This window comes from Nerophis ophidion, linkage group LG22 (genome assembly GCF_033978795.1).
Source record: "Nerophis ophidion isolate RoL-2023_Sa linkage group LG22, RoL_Noph_v1.0, whole genome shotgun sequence".
NCBI lineage: Eukaryota > Metazoa > Chordata > Actinopteri > Syngnathiformes > Syngnathidae > Nerophis > Nerophis ophidion.
This window is the reverse complement of record NC_084632.1, coordinates 29,904,984-29,922,104: the sequence shown is the minus strand read 5'-3', so window position 1 is coordinate 29,922,104 and position 17,121 is coordinate 29,904,984. Positions and strand designations below refer to the sequence as shown.

Here is a 17,121-nt window from a genome sequence, read left to right as displayed (position 1 = left end):
AAAAGGTCAACCAAAGAACGAGATTCCTCTACAGAATCTCCTCTCTGGTTAACAAAAGCACCTTGAGGATTCTAGCGGGAACTCTCATTCAACCCTTCTTCGATTACGCTTGCACCTCCTGGTACCCCAGCACCTCCAAAACCCTCAAATCTAGACTCCAAACATCCCAGAATAAGCTAATCCGGTTACTTTTAGACCTCCACCCCAGATCACACTTCAATCCAACCCACTTCTCCAAAGTGGGCTGGCTCAAGGTGGAGGACAGAGTAAAACAACTTGCACTGAGCCTAGTCTATAAAGTCCGCTACACCTCCTTGATACCGAAGTACATGTCAAATTACTTCCTTAACGTAAATGACCGCCATAACCACAACACCAGGGGGAGCTCCACAAACCACGTTAAACCCAGATTTCGATCTAACAAAGGTCTTAACTCATTCTCTTTCTATGCCACATCAATGTGGAATGCACTCCCAACAGGTATAAAAGTAAGTGCATCTCTATATTCCTTCAAAACCGCTCTAAAACAACACCTCCAGGCAACTTCAACACTTTACTAATACCCTCCTCCATTCACATCCCATCTCCCCGGATTATAAACAACTCAAATGTACTTCTAATGTATATACTTGTTCTTATGCTATGTGAACTCACTATGTTCTCTGCTGGCTGTACATATCCTACTAAATAAGACCTACACTGTTTTAATGTCCACATTTCTCTGTTGATGCAATTGTTGATGACTGAAGTTCTGATATCAACCAAAGCTCCTCATCCCACCCCCCGGATTGTAAATAATGTAAATAATTCAATGTATATACTATGATGATTAACTTGTGTGATGACTGTATTATGCTGATAGTATATATTTGTACCATGAATTGATTAACGTGGACCCCGACTTAAACAAGTTGAAAAACTTATTCGGGTGTTACCATTTAGTGGTCAATTGTACGGAATATGTACTGTACTGTGCAATCTACTAATAAAAGTATCAATCAATCAATCAATCAAAGCGACATTGTTATTGTAAGAGCTAACAGAGAGGAACTACTTTTTTGTCCTTTCGCTTTGCTCACACTGCTCGTACAGTTTCCTATAAACTTTCAGCAAGTATAAAAAAATGTTGGAGATTTTTGGAATGTTTTCAGAGTGTTTCATTTGTTGAGTAAATGAACACCTATTACCAGCATTATTAGCTGCCTTGTACTAACATTTTTTTTAGTATTTAAAAAGCACATAAATATGTTTTTGTCTCACTTAAGGATTGTAAATGACGGGGGGAAAAAAAATCAGTTTTCCTATAAACTTTAAATTTAACATGTCATGCCATGGACAAAAGCCTTTTTGTTTGATAATTCAGATTCAATAGGCTCGACTTTACAGGGATCCAGCAATGTGCCGTCAGGGCCAGCAAGGCCTTCTCTGCTGGCCAAACATAACCAGAAATCATGATCATAATTAAAAATGAAAGCAATGTTTTATTCACTTACCCTAAATATCTAAAAGTATTCATACTTCATGTCATACTATGATCCTTCTAGCACTGTTGTTTTTGGGTTATAGAGTTTTTATCCAATCAGAATTCAGCTCGCTTATGTTACCATGCTGTGCCAAATTTGCCAGAGGCCTTCAGAATCAACAATATAGTTGCGATGTTGTTGTCAGTAAGGCCTTCCAGATGGCCTAAGGCAGATATATAGTGACGTTATGAGCGAGGTAACATAACAACTCTATTACCCAGCATACCACAGTAGTGAAGAGCATGCCGACTAGCCAAGTTTAGGTTTTGAATGTAGCCATGCCGGCAGCGGGATGTTTTTGATGAGCACGCTGTGGAGTAAACTTTAAGAAGTCAGGCAACATGCCTCGTCTGCATCTTTTATAATTACACAAGACAACACATATATTTTCAAGGCCATTTTCAAGAAGGATATTTAAAGAGAAACTACATCTTGTGAGACCATGTCGGCCAACCCCGGAAGCTAGCTCAGCTATCGATGAAATGTGAGTTCAGATATTTAAATTCTTATTATTTTTTTTACTTTTAAAATGTTTTTTGCAATTTCAATTTTGACAATACCACATAAGATATGTCTTAATGGCTGATACGGGTTTATTGATTCTTAAATGTGCCAGAAAATAACCCATTCTGTACAATGCCCAGTAGTGCGTGAATGTGTTTCTCAATTGTATTCTGTATAGATTTGCGTCAGCCTGCAAACCAAAGAAATACCTGTGCAAGCAGACATTCTCAAACATGAAAAACGTCAAATCCAAATACCGCACACACCTCACTTGCAGCGTAATATAGTTAATATAGACACTTACACCATGTGTGTCATGACGAGGACTCTGGTGCGGTTTGTTTTCCCGTGGTGCAAAGCGACTGGATCGGACACGACGTGAAGGTAATGACATTTTTTAATAATAACTCAAAAGTACTACCAGGCGCTCACAGCTTGAGTTACAAAACTTGGCTCAGAAAACAAAAAACTCTTACTATAACGTAAACTATGGACATAAAACAAAACTTGCAAACTATGGCATTAATAAAAAAAACTTACTTGGAACGAGAAAAGAGCATGGATCATCAGCATGGATAACAAGGGTGATGTCGCCAGCCTGACTGCCTGGCAACTACAGGCTTAAAGGCTTACTGAAATGAGATTTTCTTATTTAAACAGAGATAGCAGGTCCATTCTATGTGTCATACTTGATCATTTCGCGATATTACCATATTTTTCCTGAAAGGATTTAGTAGAGAACATCCACGATAAACTTGGCAACTTTCGGTGCTAAGAGAAAAGCCCTGCCTCTACCGGAAGTCGCAGACGATGACGTCACATGTTGATGGCTCCTCACATATTCACATTGATTTTAATGGGAGCCTCCAAAAAAAACAGCTTTTCGGACCGAGAAAACGACAATTTCCCCATTAATTTGAGCGAGGATGAAAGATTTGTGTTTGAGTATCTTGATAGCGACGGACTAGGAAAACAAACAAAAAAAAAGTTAAAAAAAAAACAAACGCGATTGCAGTGGGCCGGATTCCGAATTTTTTAGACACATTTACTAGGATATTTCTGGGAAATCCCTTATCTTTCTATTGTGTTGCTAGTGTTTTAGTGAGTTTAACAGTACTTGATAGTCGGAAGGGTGTCTCCACGGGTGTCTTGACGCGCAGTGTCTCAGGGGAGTCCACGGCAGCTATGGACGGCACAAGCTCAGCTTTTCTCCGGTAAGAAGCGACTTTTTAACCACAATTTTCCGAAACCTGCTGGTTGACATTCCGTCGTGATTCATGTTCGCTTGACCACGCTCTGATCCTAAAGTTTCACCTCCAGGAATTTTAAACAAGGAATCACAGTGTGTTTGTGTGGCTAAAGGCTAAAGCTTCCCAACTCAATCTTTCTACTGTGACTTCTCCAATATTAATTGAACAAATTGCAAAAGATTCAGCAACGCAGATCTCCAAAATACCGTGTAATTATGCGGTTAAATCAGACAACTTTTAGCTGTGTGTGAGCGCAGCTCTCATACTTCCTAAAAATCCGTAACGTCTTGCGTACACGTCATCATCACACGACGTTTTCAACAAGAAACTCCCGGGAAATTTAAAATTGCAATTTAGTAAACTAAAAAGGCCGTATTGGCATGTGTTGCAATGTTAATATTTCATCACTGATATATAAACTATCAGAGTGCGTGGTGGGTAGTAGTGGGTTTCAGTAGGCCTTTAAATAGTGCTGTGGTGATTAACAGGTGCATGAGTCCAAATGAATCAGATGCGTGACATGAGGACAGGTGAAAACTAATGATTTGTCATGGAAACAGGGGAGTGAAAAAACAGGAACTAATTGAGTCTTGAAGTAATATAACACAACTAAAAAAACATGATCACAAAACATGACAATGTGTTGCTTTAATTATAAGACTTATATAAGGCTTGCTTTCATTATAAGACTTGTATAAAGCTTCTAATTTTAGCGGCTCCTGAATTTTTTTTTTTTTTTTTTTTGTCCGATACGGCTCTGTGAGTAAATATACAAAAAACAATAGCTGTGAATTCTTTATCCATTATGCTTTCACTGGGTGTAAATGAAACTCAGGATATAGGAAACAACTTAGTTCTTTGAAAGACACCAGAAAGTCAAAACTGACAATTCACCATAGTTTTGATATGACAGAAATTAACTTGAAAGAAATAATTATGCAGCCCTTTCAGGTGGACTTTTAAGTGTTTAGCTTTGAGGTGATTTTCCCCCCAAATGTCAGATGTGCTTTCATCCCTTTTACCTTTAAATGATAGATCAAACGGTGATCCATACAGGTTTTAATCTTGGCACAATTCCCAGAAGTCCCTCACACATACACGTTCAAAACAAGGCAGAAAATCAATCATCATCCAGACCTTCATGAATTATTTTACAGCTTGATTTTCTCCTGCTCACATAGGTCAGGTAGATGAGAGGTAATAAAGTGATCATATCATCTCTGATTGCCCTTTGTGTCTATGGATGGAGATGAAAAGGAATAAGAAAGGCACTTATATATTGTCTATGTGGCTGGGATGGAAAGGGAGTAGGGGGGGGGGACTTGATATACTTGCGAAAACAATGATTTTGCCTTCTGTGTGGAACTTACAAAACTTTGAATTGTGGTGTTTTTCATAAGACTTTTGCAAAACACAGAATAATATTCAATTGTGAGGACTAGAGTTGGGCGATATGGCCTTTTATTAATATCTCGATATTTTCAGGCCACGTCACGATACACAATATATATCTCCATATTTAGCATTAGCCTTGAATTAACACTTGATGCTTATAATCACAGCGGTATGATGATTACATGTGTCGACATTAAAACATTCTTGTTCATACTGCATTAATATATGCTCAATTTAAACGTTCATGCAGAGAGGGAAATCACAACTAAGTCAATTCACCAAAACTCTATTTATTAAACAGTTATTAAGCTGTGGCACAAACATTCATGCCATTTCCAAAACAGAAAGTGTCAGAGACATTTTAAAACAAGCTAGAAGTGCACTTTTGTGAATGATGTCACCAAGATGACATATCAAAACAACACTAAATTAAAGTGTACTTTTTGTACAGAACGCCACGACAATAGTTTAAAACAAATAAAGTGCACTTTTGTGCATGATGTCACACAATATATTTCAATAACTGTCAAATAAAAATGAGCTGCATAATAGGTTCCTGCGGACCTTTTGTTTTTTCATACGGTGTTGATCTGGAAATAGTTGCTTTTGTTGCGATCCGTTACTCGGATCTTCACATATTGTTTATTGTTCCATTGTCTCATTCTCCATCTGACCAGCTTACTTCCTGTTTAGTTAGTCACCTTGGTTACACATTGATTTCACCTGCTCCTTGTTTTCTACACACACCTGGTTTTCCTTGATTACTCCCTATATAAGCCTTCCTCTTTTCTTTGTTCAGTCTGGGTTCATAATTTGCCTTTGAAAAACAGTATCGACTGACGTCACGTACGTATATTCTCGCTAGCTTTTCACGCTAAGCCTTTGTTTTATTCCTGCTCTCACGCTGATGAATTGCTTTTCCTTTTTGTGTGCCTTCGTGCAAGACTTAGTTGGTCTGTTTTCTATTCCTAGCTTTTATGCTAGCGCCCTTGGTTTATTTTGTATGTTAGCTCCAGTATTTTTGTTGGTAGCCTGCTTTTTGTTAAGTTTAATAAATCATTTAAATTGCTGTGTTCTTGTCGACGCATCCACGGAGGGACAAACCCGGCATTACTATGCCAATCAGTCATTACAGCTTCGGCATTTTGTTGGTGTGGCACCGGCCGGAGATGTTGACATGCGGAGTTTCAAGCACTTTTCATTCTTTAACAGGTGACTTTGCAAATGATGCTACATTAGCAGTGCTGCTACTTTTTGCAGCAATGCTTTTGCCGCATAAATGTTGAACATATTCCCGCTTGAAGCCAAACCACTGCCGGACGATGAATCCCGTGCTGTTTTTTTGGGAATTAATTCTTCCTCCATTTGTTACCAGATCCGTACCTTCTCTCTCTTGTATTACCATCCGCACCTCACCATTAGCATCACAGCTAACGTTACCATGTCGCTACCTCTCTGATCACGTGTGACGTTGCACATGTGACATATGTAAGAAGGTGCGCTTGTTTATGTCTCTGTGAGAAGGAGAGACAACAAAGAGTGGGAAACGCATGTAGTGTAATGCTCGCAGATAAAAGCAACTGCGTGAGAAAGTATACTCGAATATCACGATATAGTCATTTTCTATATCGCACAGAGACAAACCTGCGATATATAGAGTATATCAATATATCGCACAACCCTAGTGAGGACATCGTTAAACATTCATAATTTCTCCAATGTTCTTACCTGCGGCACAGTGCTCTTCATCGGCCCCATTCTCACAGTCTATTTCTCCATCGCATCGCCATGACAACGAGACACACTTGCTGACAGTCCCGCCACATTCAAACTTCTCCGGTGGACAGGTCTGTCGGCCTGGATTGAAGAGTGAAGGAAAAGTCAGTCAATCCAACTGTCAGGTAGATCGGTTATTTTGCAGCTCCATGTGATCGCCCTTCTAAAGGTCTGAAGGTTCTCGACAACAAAGGAACCTCATCGTGTAGATCAGGGGTGTCAAACGTCCGGCCCGAGCGCCGGATCAGGCCCGCGAACAGGTTTTAATCGGTTTGCTGAGTATAAAAATGAGCCGAATGAAAGAAGTTGGTGTTTTAAACGTATCCACTACATGTCGCAAAAGCAATTCTTTGTATCTTTGTAGATGATGCTACATACAGCATGTACAAAATAAACCATATGATGTTAGTACATCGGTCGAAGAAAATTATCAAACTATATGAATAACATCCTGTAATTTGATTTTAATATCATTTTCTTAATCTTTATAGAATGAAAATTAACACCAATGAGTTGACTAATGAACATTATCATATAATTATAATTAATACAATTTTAACCGCAACACGTATGTGTAAAAAGAAACCCTAATAACATTATGACTTGTACAGTTTTGCTTGTTCTATTTTCAAACAAAGTAAACATTCTGAAGTTGTCTTTATTTTGAGTTATCGTCATACTTGCCCACCCTCCAGAATTTTCCGGGAGACTCCCGAAATTCAGCCAGCGCCTCTCCTTAAAACCTCCCAGAAGAAAATTTCTACCAAAAATCTCCCGAAATTCAGCCGGAGCTGGAGGCCACGCCCCCTCCAGCTACGGCTGAATTTCGGGAGATTTTCGGACCTGAGCGGAGACAGCCTGTTTTCACGTCCGCTTTCCCACCATATAAACAGCTTGCCTGCCTAATCACGTTACAACATCTACGGATTTTAATAAAAAACTGCACACACAAGGAGACGAAGCAGAAGAACGAGGAAGTTACAGCCATGGCGACGCCGTCAGAGTGATTCCATGTTGTCTGTTGCCATCTCCTGGTGAATGTTGGCTATAGCTTTTTGATTGGCCAACGATTTATGTGTTAAGTGTTGTTTATTTTTTTTTCTGTAACCAGCAAGCACAGTACAGTTAGTAGAACAACTGTGTTTTTATTACTGTGTATTTGATAGGTGCCATCTGAAATTCAACTATTTATTTTATTTATATATATAATAAAATAAATATATATAGCTAGAATTAACTGAAAGTCAAATATTTCATACATACATATTTATATATATATATGTGAAATATATATGAAATACTCGAGTTGGTGAATTGTAGATGTAAATATACTCCTCCCCTCTTAACCACGCCCCCGCCCCACCCCCGACCACCCCCCACCCCCACCTCCCGAAATCGGAGGTCTCAAGTTTGTGAGTACGGTTATCATGCCGTGATTTTACCAGACCGGCCCACTTTGGAGCAGATTTTTCGCCATGTGGCTCCCGATCTAAAATAAGTTTGAAACCCCTGGTGTAGATGAACCACAAACCAAGGGCCGCAACACCAAATTATGGGCCCCCACACGTAAGACTCCTGAAGTGTCTCCCATACCACCCTAAACCCAATATCACCACCACATACTTGGTATTTTACATGCACTAAAAAACTCAATTATTGCATAGATTTTTGTATTTTGATTGTTACCAGCTTTTTAAAAATGAATGTGTGGAGGGAAAGTGCAATCAGCACGCCTGAAGGTAGCAAAAGTCACCGCCGCTGTCCATGGTTACTGAGGACGAGCACCAGCGGGCATGTGTTGAATGCGAAAAACAGCTGGCAGGTGATAAGATTTCACAGGTGGTGTTAATCTAACCATCTGTTTCTTTAACAGTAAGCGGCTGGGAGCAGAGCAAAAGGATTGGGAGTGACGGAAACATTACGACATGTTGCAAGACATTTGGAAATATATTGTGGAAAAAAACATTAAAACTTTGTTAAACCTGCATGTTTGGCCCTTGTACCGTGTCTACAGTGGAGCTGCTAGGAAGCGACTTCAACAGAATGTAAACACATTTATTAGGTTTTTAACAATGGGATTAACATATCTGAAACAAAAAAAAACATTTAATTGTTTTGTAAAAAAAAAAATATTGCCAACAAATTCAATATGAAATGGCCAGAATATGAATTTAAATCATCATACAACCTGTCATAATTAATATAAATGTGTGGTACAAAATGGATGTATATATTTTTTTTACTTCAGAGTAAAAAGTACAGATTTGCTGATTCAAGTCGTATTATCATAGGTGGATAAAAAAAATCATGATAATACATCATTATTGATATGACTTTATCATTATTAATATCATTATCATGTGAATTAAGTCCACCCGATCTGTAAAAACTAGTGACGGTTCTGTTATTAACTTTAATCGAAGGTCTTTGAATGCACCACAGTTATGGGCAATGAGATGCATATGTGAAATTTGTTTATATTTTTCTCCTATGCCAGGGGTCGCCAACCTAAAATTTTGAAAGAGCCATACTGGACAAAAAATACAAAAACAAATATGTCTGGAGCCGCAAACAAATAAAAGCCATATTACATACAGAAAGTGTCATGAGATATAAATTGAATTAAGAGGACATAAAGGAAACCAAATGAACTCAACTATACCTACAAATGAGGCATAATGATGCAATATGTACATATAGCTAGCCTAAATAGCATGCTAGCATCAATTAGCTTGCAGTCATGCAGTGACCAAATATGTCTGATTAGCACTCCACACAAGTCAATAACGTCAACAAAACTCACCTTTGTGCATTCAGCCACAACGTTAAAAGTTTGGTGGACAAAACGAGACAGAAAAAGAAGTGGCATAAAAAAAGTCTTAGAAAGTCGGAGAAAGTTATACATGTACACAAAACTACGGTGAGTTCAAGGACCGCCAAAATTAGTAGGACAAAACGGTGCTTGCCAAATACTCGAATCAGTGAAGCATGTTTAATACAAACAGTGTGCTTTATAACAATTAGGGAAGTTTGTGTCATGTTTTCCTCCTACAGAAACCATATTAAAACAAAAAATATGTTTTTATATATTTTCCCCCCTCATATTTATCAAATTTTAAGACATTTTTGAAAAAGCTCCAGAGAGCCACTAGGGCGGCGCTTAAGAGCCCCATGTGGCTCTAGAGCCGCGGGTTGCCGACCCCCGTCCTACGCTAACACACATATAGATGTGTTATATTTTTTACCTTCATCTTTGTTTCAAAATGCTGGCGCTGTGTGAATGCTTTAAAAGCGAGCTTTGATGTTGTGAAATGTGTGTTGAGTGAAGTGTTTGAAGTTAGGTTTGCCGCTATCCAGTTCATCCAATTCATATTTTTGACAGAGGGTGTCGGTAGTCAGGGTTTTTCACCTACGTGTAATTAATTGTGGCGGTTAGCCACAGCAAAATAAAAATCGCCACACCTTAAATTTTTTTTTTTTTTAAACATTAAAAATAATAAAAATAATATATTGTACAAATGGATATAAATAGATAGATAGATAGATAGATAGATAGAACTTTATTTATTCCGTCAGGAGAGTTCCTTCAGGAAAATTACAATTTTCAGCACAATCCCATTCAAGATCAGACAAACATTACAGGGAGACAGAACAGGATCGCTGACGGGTCTGCCGGCTTCCAGCGCCCCTTACAAAAAAGATGACATACAGGTAAACAAGGGGGGTGGGGGGAAAGAAAAAAATAGAAGATTAAAATAAAATTAAAAAATCGGTCATAGCCTAGGCCCTGCAATAGTCTATTATTTGCACACTATTGACTAACGATGCACACAAAATTTGGCAGAAGAAAATACTTTGATCACTGAAACAGCACTGCTGTAACCGCATGTTGCGATGACGTAAAAATATTTTTTGCAATCCAGTAATTATGATCTGAAAATAATGTGCCGTTGTTGATTGTCTGTGCTGTCTGGAGCTTGGCAGCGTAACAGTGTAATACTCTTCCATATCAGTAGGTGGCAGCAGGTAGCTAATTGCTTTGTCGTGATCATAATATGCAGACGACAGAGGAAGGCAATGTGAAGGTCAAAAGGTATCTAATGCTTAAACCGAAAAAAAAACAGAAGGCAAGTTCCGCTAAGAAAAGGCATTGAAGCTTAGGAAAGGCTATGCAGAATGAAACTAAAACTGAACTGGCTACAAAGTAAACAAAAACAGAATGCTGGACGACAGCAAAAACTTACAGCGTGTGGAGCATAGAAGGCGTTCCCAAAGTACATCCGAACATGACATGACAACCAACAATGTCCCCACAAAGAAGGACAGCAACAACTTAAATATTTTTGATTGCTCAAACAAAGCAGGTGTCGGGAATAGCGCTCGGGACAGAAATGAAACTACTGTATTTTTCGGACTATAAATTGCAGTTTTTTTCATAGTTTGGCCGGGGGTGTGATTTATTTTCAGGAGCGACTTATGTGTAAAATTATTAACACATTACCGTAAAATATCAAATAATATTATTTAGCTCATTCACGTAAGAGACTAGACGTATAAGATTTCATTGGATTTAGCAATTAGGAGTGACAGATTGTTTGGTAAACGTATAGCATGTTCTATATCTTATAGTTATTTGAATGACTCTTACCATATTATGTTACGTTAACATACCAGGCACCTTCTCAGTTGGTTATTTATGCGTCATATAACGTACACTTATTCAGCCTGTTGTCCACTATTCTTTATTTATTTAAAATTTCCATTCCAATGTCTATTCTTGCTGTTGGATTTTATCAAATAAATTTTACCCAAAATTGCTACTTATACTTCAGTGCGACTTATGTTTTTTTCCTACTTTATTATGCATTTTCGGCAGGTGCGACTTATACTTCGGAGCGACTTATACGCCGAAAAATACGGTACTACAGGAAAATACCCAAAAAACAGGAAAAGCCACCAAAAGACAAGAACTAAAACACTACACACAGTAAAACACAAAAAAACTCTAAGGTGGTGACAGTACCCCTGCTTTGAGACAAGAGCTATAGTGATGCATGCTTAGTTATGGTTTGAATTCATATCCAACACTTGCGAGAACAGCTTTTTACTGTCAATATTGGCTGCCGAGTTTCATGTTTTATGTTTTCTGTTGGTGGTGTGCCGCCGCATTTTTTCAATTAAAAAAATGTGCCTTGGTTCAAAAAGGGTTGAAAAACACAGTACATGAGTAATTGACTGGCTGTGTACTTTAATATAGGCAAGATAAACCCGGGGACAACGATCTACAAAATGTGCAATGTGAAAATATAAAGAGGACAGTGGATGCTTTTAAGGAGAGAAAACGCAGTCGGAGCAGCAGCGTGAAACAAGCGTGATGTCAGGCCCGCTGTTTGTCGAGGACATTGAGCGAGAGAAGTATAGAGTTCTAAACACGAGAACAGTCTCAAATAGCACCACAAAAAATGTGACAGATTTGTTGATAATCGTTTTTGATCAAGAAAAAAATCACCAAAATGATTGAAAAATTCTCAAGAAAGTAAGTTTTACAAAAAGCAGCAACAATTGAAAAATAGAGAAAAAACATGTTACTACTGTACTAATAAATATTAACACAACTTGGCTATCTGTAGAGCCTTGTTTTTGCCTTTTTGAAGAAAATATATGTAGACTTAGACTTCCTTTTTATCGTCATTCAAATTTCAACTTTACAGTACAAATAAGAACAACATTTTGTTGCATTAATGCAGTGTTTTTCAACCTTTTTTGAGCTAAGGCACATTTTTTGCGTTGAAAAAATGTGGAGGCACACCACCAGCAGAAATCATTAAAAAAGTAAACTCAGTTGACAGTAAAAAGTTGTTGTCGCAATTGTTGGATATGACTCTAAAGCATAAGCAAGCATGCATGACTATAGCTCTTGTCTCGCAGTAGGTGTACTGTCACCACCTGTCACATCACACTCTGACTTATTTGGACTTGTTTGCTCTTTTCCTGTGTAGTCTTTTACTTCTTGTCGATTTTGGTGTCTTTTTCTCTTTTTTTGGTATTTTCCTGTAGCAGTTTCACGTCTTCCTTTGAGCGATATTCCCCACACCTGCTTTGTTTTTTAGCAATCAAAAATATTTCAATTGTTTTTATCCTTCTTTGTGGGGACATTGTTGATTGTCATGCCATGTTCGGATGTACGTTGTGGACGCCGTCTTTGCTCCACAGTAAGTCTTTGCTGTCGTCCAGCATTCTGTTTTTGTTTACTTAGTAGCCAGTTTAGTTTTAGTTCCGTTCTGCATAGCCTTCCCTAAGCTTCAATGCCTTTTCTTAGGGGTATTCACCTTTTGTTTATTTTTGGTTTAAGCAGTAGACACCTTTTTACCTGCACCCTGCCTCCCGCTGTTTCCGACACCTACAAAGCAATTAGCTACCTGCTGCCACCTACTGATATGGAAAAGTATTACACGGTTACTCAGCCGAGCTCTAGACAGCACCTACAATCAACAACAACACATCATTTGCAGACTATAATTACTGCTTTGCAAAAAATATTTGAACCCAAATAGGTGAAATTAGATAATCTCCCACGGCACACCAGACTGTATCTCACGGCACACTAATGTGCCGCGGCACAGTGGTTGAAGAACAGTGCATTAATGTATCAATGCAGATTATGCAAATTATATGATGACATATGAACCCCCCAACCTCTGGGGTAACCCGAGCCTAGTAGTCTTAAGAAATTCTTCATTTGATTCAAGCAACCTCATTATTGATTTTTCAAAGCTATATTAATTTATTACATATTTTTAGGTATTACTCATATAAAAAATCTTCACACTTGACAAATCAAGCCTCCCTGTGCTTGGGGCCCTGGTACAACATCCCCAGTTACCCCACTATTTCGACGCCTCTGCCCAAACCGAAAGAGGAACAATTTGGGGGAAATGGGGATGTGACCAGAAATTATGCAAGTATATTTACAGTATGGGGCTTCACGGTGGTAGAGGGGTTAGTGTGTCTACCTCACAATACAAAGGTCCTGCAGTCCTGGGTTCAAATCCAGGCTCGGGATCTTTCTGTGTGGATTTTGCATGTTCTCCCCGTGAGTGCGTGGGTTCCCGCCGGGTACTCCGGCTTCCTCCCACTTCCATACATGCACCTGGGGATAGGTTGATTGGCAACACTAAATTGGCCCTAGTGTGTGAATGTTGTCTGTCTATCTGTGTTGGCCCTGCGATGAGGTGGCGACTTGTCCAGGGTGTACCCCGCCTTCCGCCCGATTGTAGCTGAGATAGGCGCCAACGCGGAATAAGCGGTAGAAAATGGACGGATGGATTTACAGTATGATTTGTGTCCAAAAAGAACCAGGTCCATCACCCCCATTATTGACTTTTTACTTTTTTAAATTGATCTAAACTCTGTACACTGCTGCTGGAATTTTAATTTTCCTAAAGGAACTCTTCTGAAAGAATCAATAAAGTACTATCTATCCATCTATCTATCTATCTATCTATCTATCTATCTATCTATCTATCTATCTATCTATCTATCTATCTATCTATCTATCTATCTATCTATCTATCTATCTATTATCAAGTAAGAGCATGCCTCGTTTCCACCTTGCTCGATTTGTCTGAATGTCTATAAAAATATTTCTTGGCTTAGGATAAAAATCAGGTGGGAGTGTAGAAACTCAAGATTTTTTTTTTGTTACGCACACATGAAAACATGCATGCACATAAACACACAACATGAATTATGTATCAATGTTATCCCTGTAGGCAAAAAGCCCCTTACAGTAAACATGACCACTGCGCCAATATATCATGACACACACGCACACACACACACAAACGCACACACACTTTAAAACCAACGGCACAAGGCCCCAGACGACAATTTTGCAGAATGCCAAACACAACATCATCAATAATACATTTTGACCACTCGCATGCTCCTTAGGAACTAGTTGTGAATGCTTAAAGCAAACGTGGGTCAAATGTTCCTCTTAAGTTATTTCAGTCTAATTCTTTGATTTTATTCTTTGTTTTTTCCTCCTGCTTTAGTTTAAGAAGACATCTGTTTTCTCCTCTCATTGTTCTAGAAAGCTGTTCTCTAATGCCCACCTCGATTGTACATGACTGAAAAATGTCTCCACCTTAACTATTAGACCTCGTCTGTCACATTAAAGATGCATAACAGTCAAAAGTGATAATTGTAACAACAACAAAACATGCTGGGAAACACTTGCTTCACAGACTTGCCGGCTCCTCTCAATGTAGCAGATTAGTATCGGAAATTGCTTGTCTATCGACATTCCGAAAATACAAAACCTCTCAAATTGCGTATGTTAATATCTTGTAGCTTTTGCCTGAATAAAAGGATGACGAGGAAATGGTCGATCAAAAATCACTTTATTGAAACAAGCAATAACACTTGTCTCAACGTGCACACAAAACGGTTCACCCCGTCTGTTTTCCCCACTCTCAGTCCGCTCACCAGTCATGATGCATTTATGGACTCGTAGACTGTCGGAAAACATAACTTTTCAAGCGGGAACAAACAAAAATGAACAGATATTTGCAAAAATGCAGATTTTTTTTTATGACCTTTTTCTAATATCGATATATTTTTAGGCCATATCGCGATACACGATATATATCTCGATATTTTGCTTTAGCCTTGAACGAACACTTGATGCTTATAATCACAGCTGCATGTTTCAAAACATGCCACAGAATCTAACATGATCACCCACAACACACCCACTAATAGCACACACAATTTTATAGTTTGCACATGCTGTTTAGCGCGTGTTATTAGGATCTCAGTAGATCAGGCCCTAAGAGTTCAGGTCATTATGTGTGAGTGGTTGTCAGTTGCATTTTAAACAATGTTATTATTCAGATTTTCGATGGGCTGCCCATCGACTCAAGTCTGGAATTCCTGATTGCAACACTATTCCCTAAAGTAAATAGAAAATAAATGTTGCATGTTGTATATTTAGGTGATTATATTCATAGAATACGGCCTGCAGAGAATAAAAAGGGGGTCATGTAGGAGGGAGATTTACATTCCATTAGTAAAGAAAAAGCAAGCGATGCTGAACTCCCACAAGGATGTTTGATTGTGTTCTCCCTAAATGTAAATCATAAAATTAAAACATTTATCATATCTTGGTAAATGCCGACAAAAAAATATGAACAATATTTCTACCTGTCATTGCATGATTCATGCAACATGCACTGTTCCATCTGGAGGAAAAGAAAAAGGAAAACATGGCCAGAATAACAATATGTTATCATCAGTCATATAAATATCCTATAGTATCTTCTAGAGTTGGTGTTGAACTGATCCCCTAAATATGTCTTCAAAACAAACTTGGAAATGCTCTTGCTTTCTCTAAACAACGATTGCAGTGTTCTTGTACACCTGGAATACTTAATGTGTGAAAAGTGACTTGAAATCCTATTTCATTGAAAAATCAGGCTACATTGACTACAGTACATGCAATCACTCACCGTAACATTAACACTACAATCTAATGGCATCCCATCAAATGCTGAAACAGAAATGATGTTTTTAAAAGAAACAATGCTCAGATTGAATTTACTATGTGAGAAATTAGATAAATGAAAATGATCAAAATATTATCAAATATTAACACAGTTCTCATCTACACTGAGAAATGCACTCTAAGTATTGTTGTGGACATTGCTGAGCAGCGTTAGCAATAACAGCAATATTGTTTTATAGTCACCGGTAATCTAAATATTTACCTTTACAAGCCTATTTGTCATGATCCGCCTCCCGGATCATACATAGTTTTTGTTCTTGAGTCATTTTGTGTGTTTTCTGATTATTTTTGGACTCTTCCGATCCCTAGTTTGTGCACTTCCTTGTTTGTTCGGTTACCATAGGTTTCTTATTTGTTCCACCTGCTCTGCTTTTGTCACACACCTGTGTTTTGATTGTTACTTTAGTATTTAAGCCGGCCTTCGACCTCAGTTCGTTCTTGGTTCGTTGGCACCTTGTATGTCTTTACTATTGCTAAGTCTCGCCTTAGCTTCGCTTGCGCTCAGCACATTACTTTGGACTCTTTGGACTCGATGCTAGTTAGCATTAGCTTCCCGTGCGCAGGCACGCCTTTTCTTTTTGTCAGTTTTGTACCAGTGTCTTCATTTTTTGTATTAAACCAAGCTCCTACCTGCAATTCCTGCTCGTCCTGGTCCTCGTGCATCTTGGGGTGACTCAACACGCATCACAATGCTCTTCCAACGTGACAATGTGACTGTTATAACAGTGAAACATCGACGTGGTATTGCAACATCTCAAGAGAAACAAAGTGTTTTTGTTTTTTTTCTTAATTCTGACCTTACGACGTCAACAACACTCAGCACTGCTCAGTTCGAATACCGTACATAATGGCTAAATTAAGTTTCAAAGTGGAATTTTATTTTTTACATGTTTTCACACTTTGTTTGTGTAAAAGTGGAATCATTTGTGACTCAAACTTGGATTCAATTTGATGCACATTTTGGAAACTTATAGCTGGGTATTGTGGCCAAACAGCTATTTTTTTGTTTCATCCGTGTCAGGCATGGACATGGATTTTGTGTGCTCCTTCGACGCAGAGGGATTACAGGCGTGAATTCAGGTACATGATATTTATTAAATAAACA

At 38.4% G+C, this 17,121-nt stretch overlaps 1 protein-coding gene across 5 annotated transcripts in view; it reads right to left on the bottom strand.

The window, feature by feature from the left end:
* Window positions 1–17,121, bottom strand: part of lrp8 (low density lipoprotein receptor-related protein 8, apolipoprotein e receptor) — a 438,760-nt gene that overhangs the window by 180,281 nt on the left and 241,358 nt on the right. For all 5 annotated transcript variants that reach the window (XM_061883665.1, XM_061883666.1, XM_061883663.1 and 2 more), the window contains exon 4: window positions 6,401–6,529. In XM_061883665.1, the coding sequence (XP_061739649.1) occupies window positions 6,401–6,529 (129 nt within the window). The remainder of the gene's footprint in view (window positions 1–6,400; window positions 6,530–17,121) is intronic.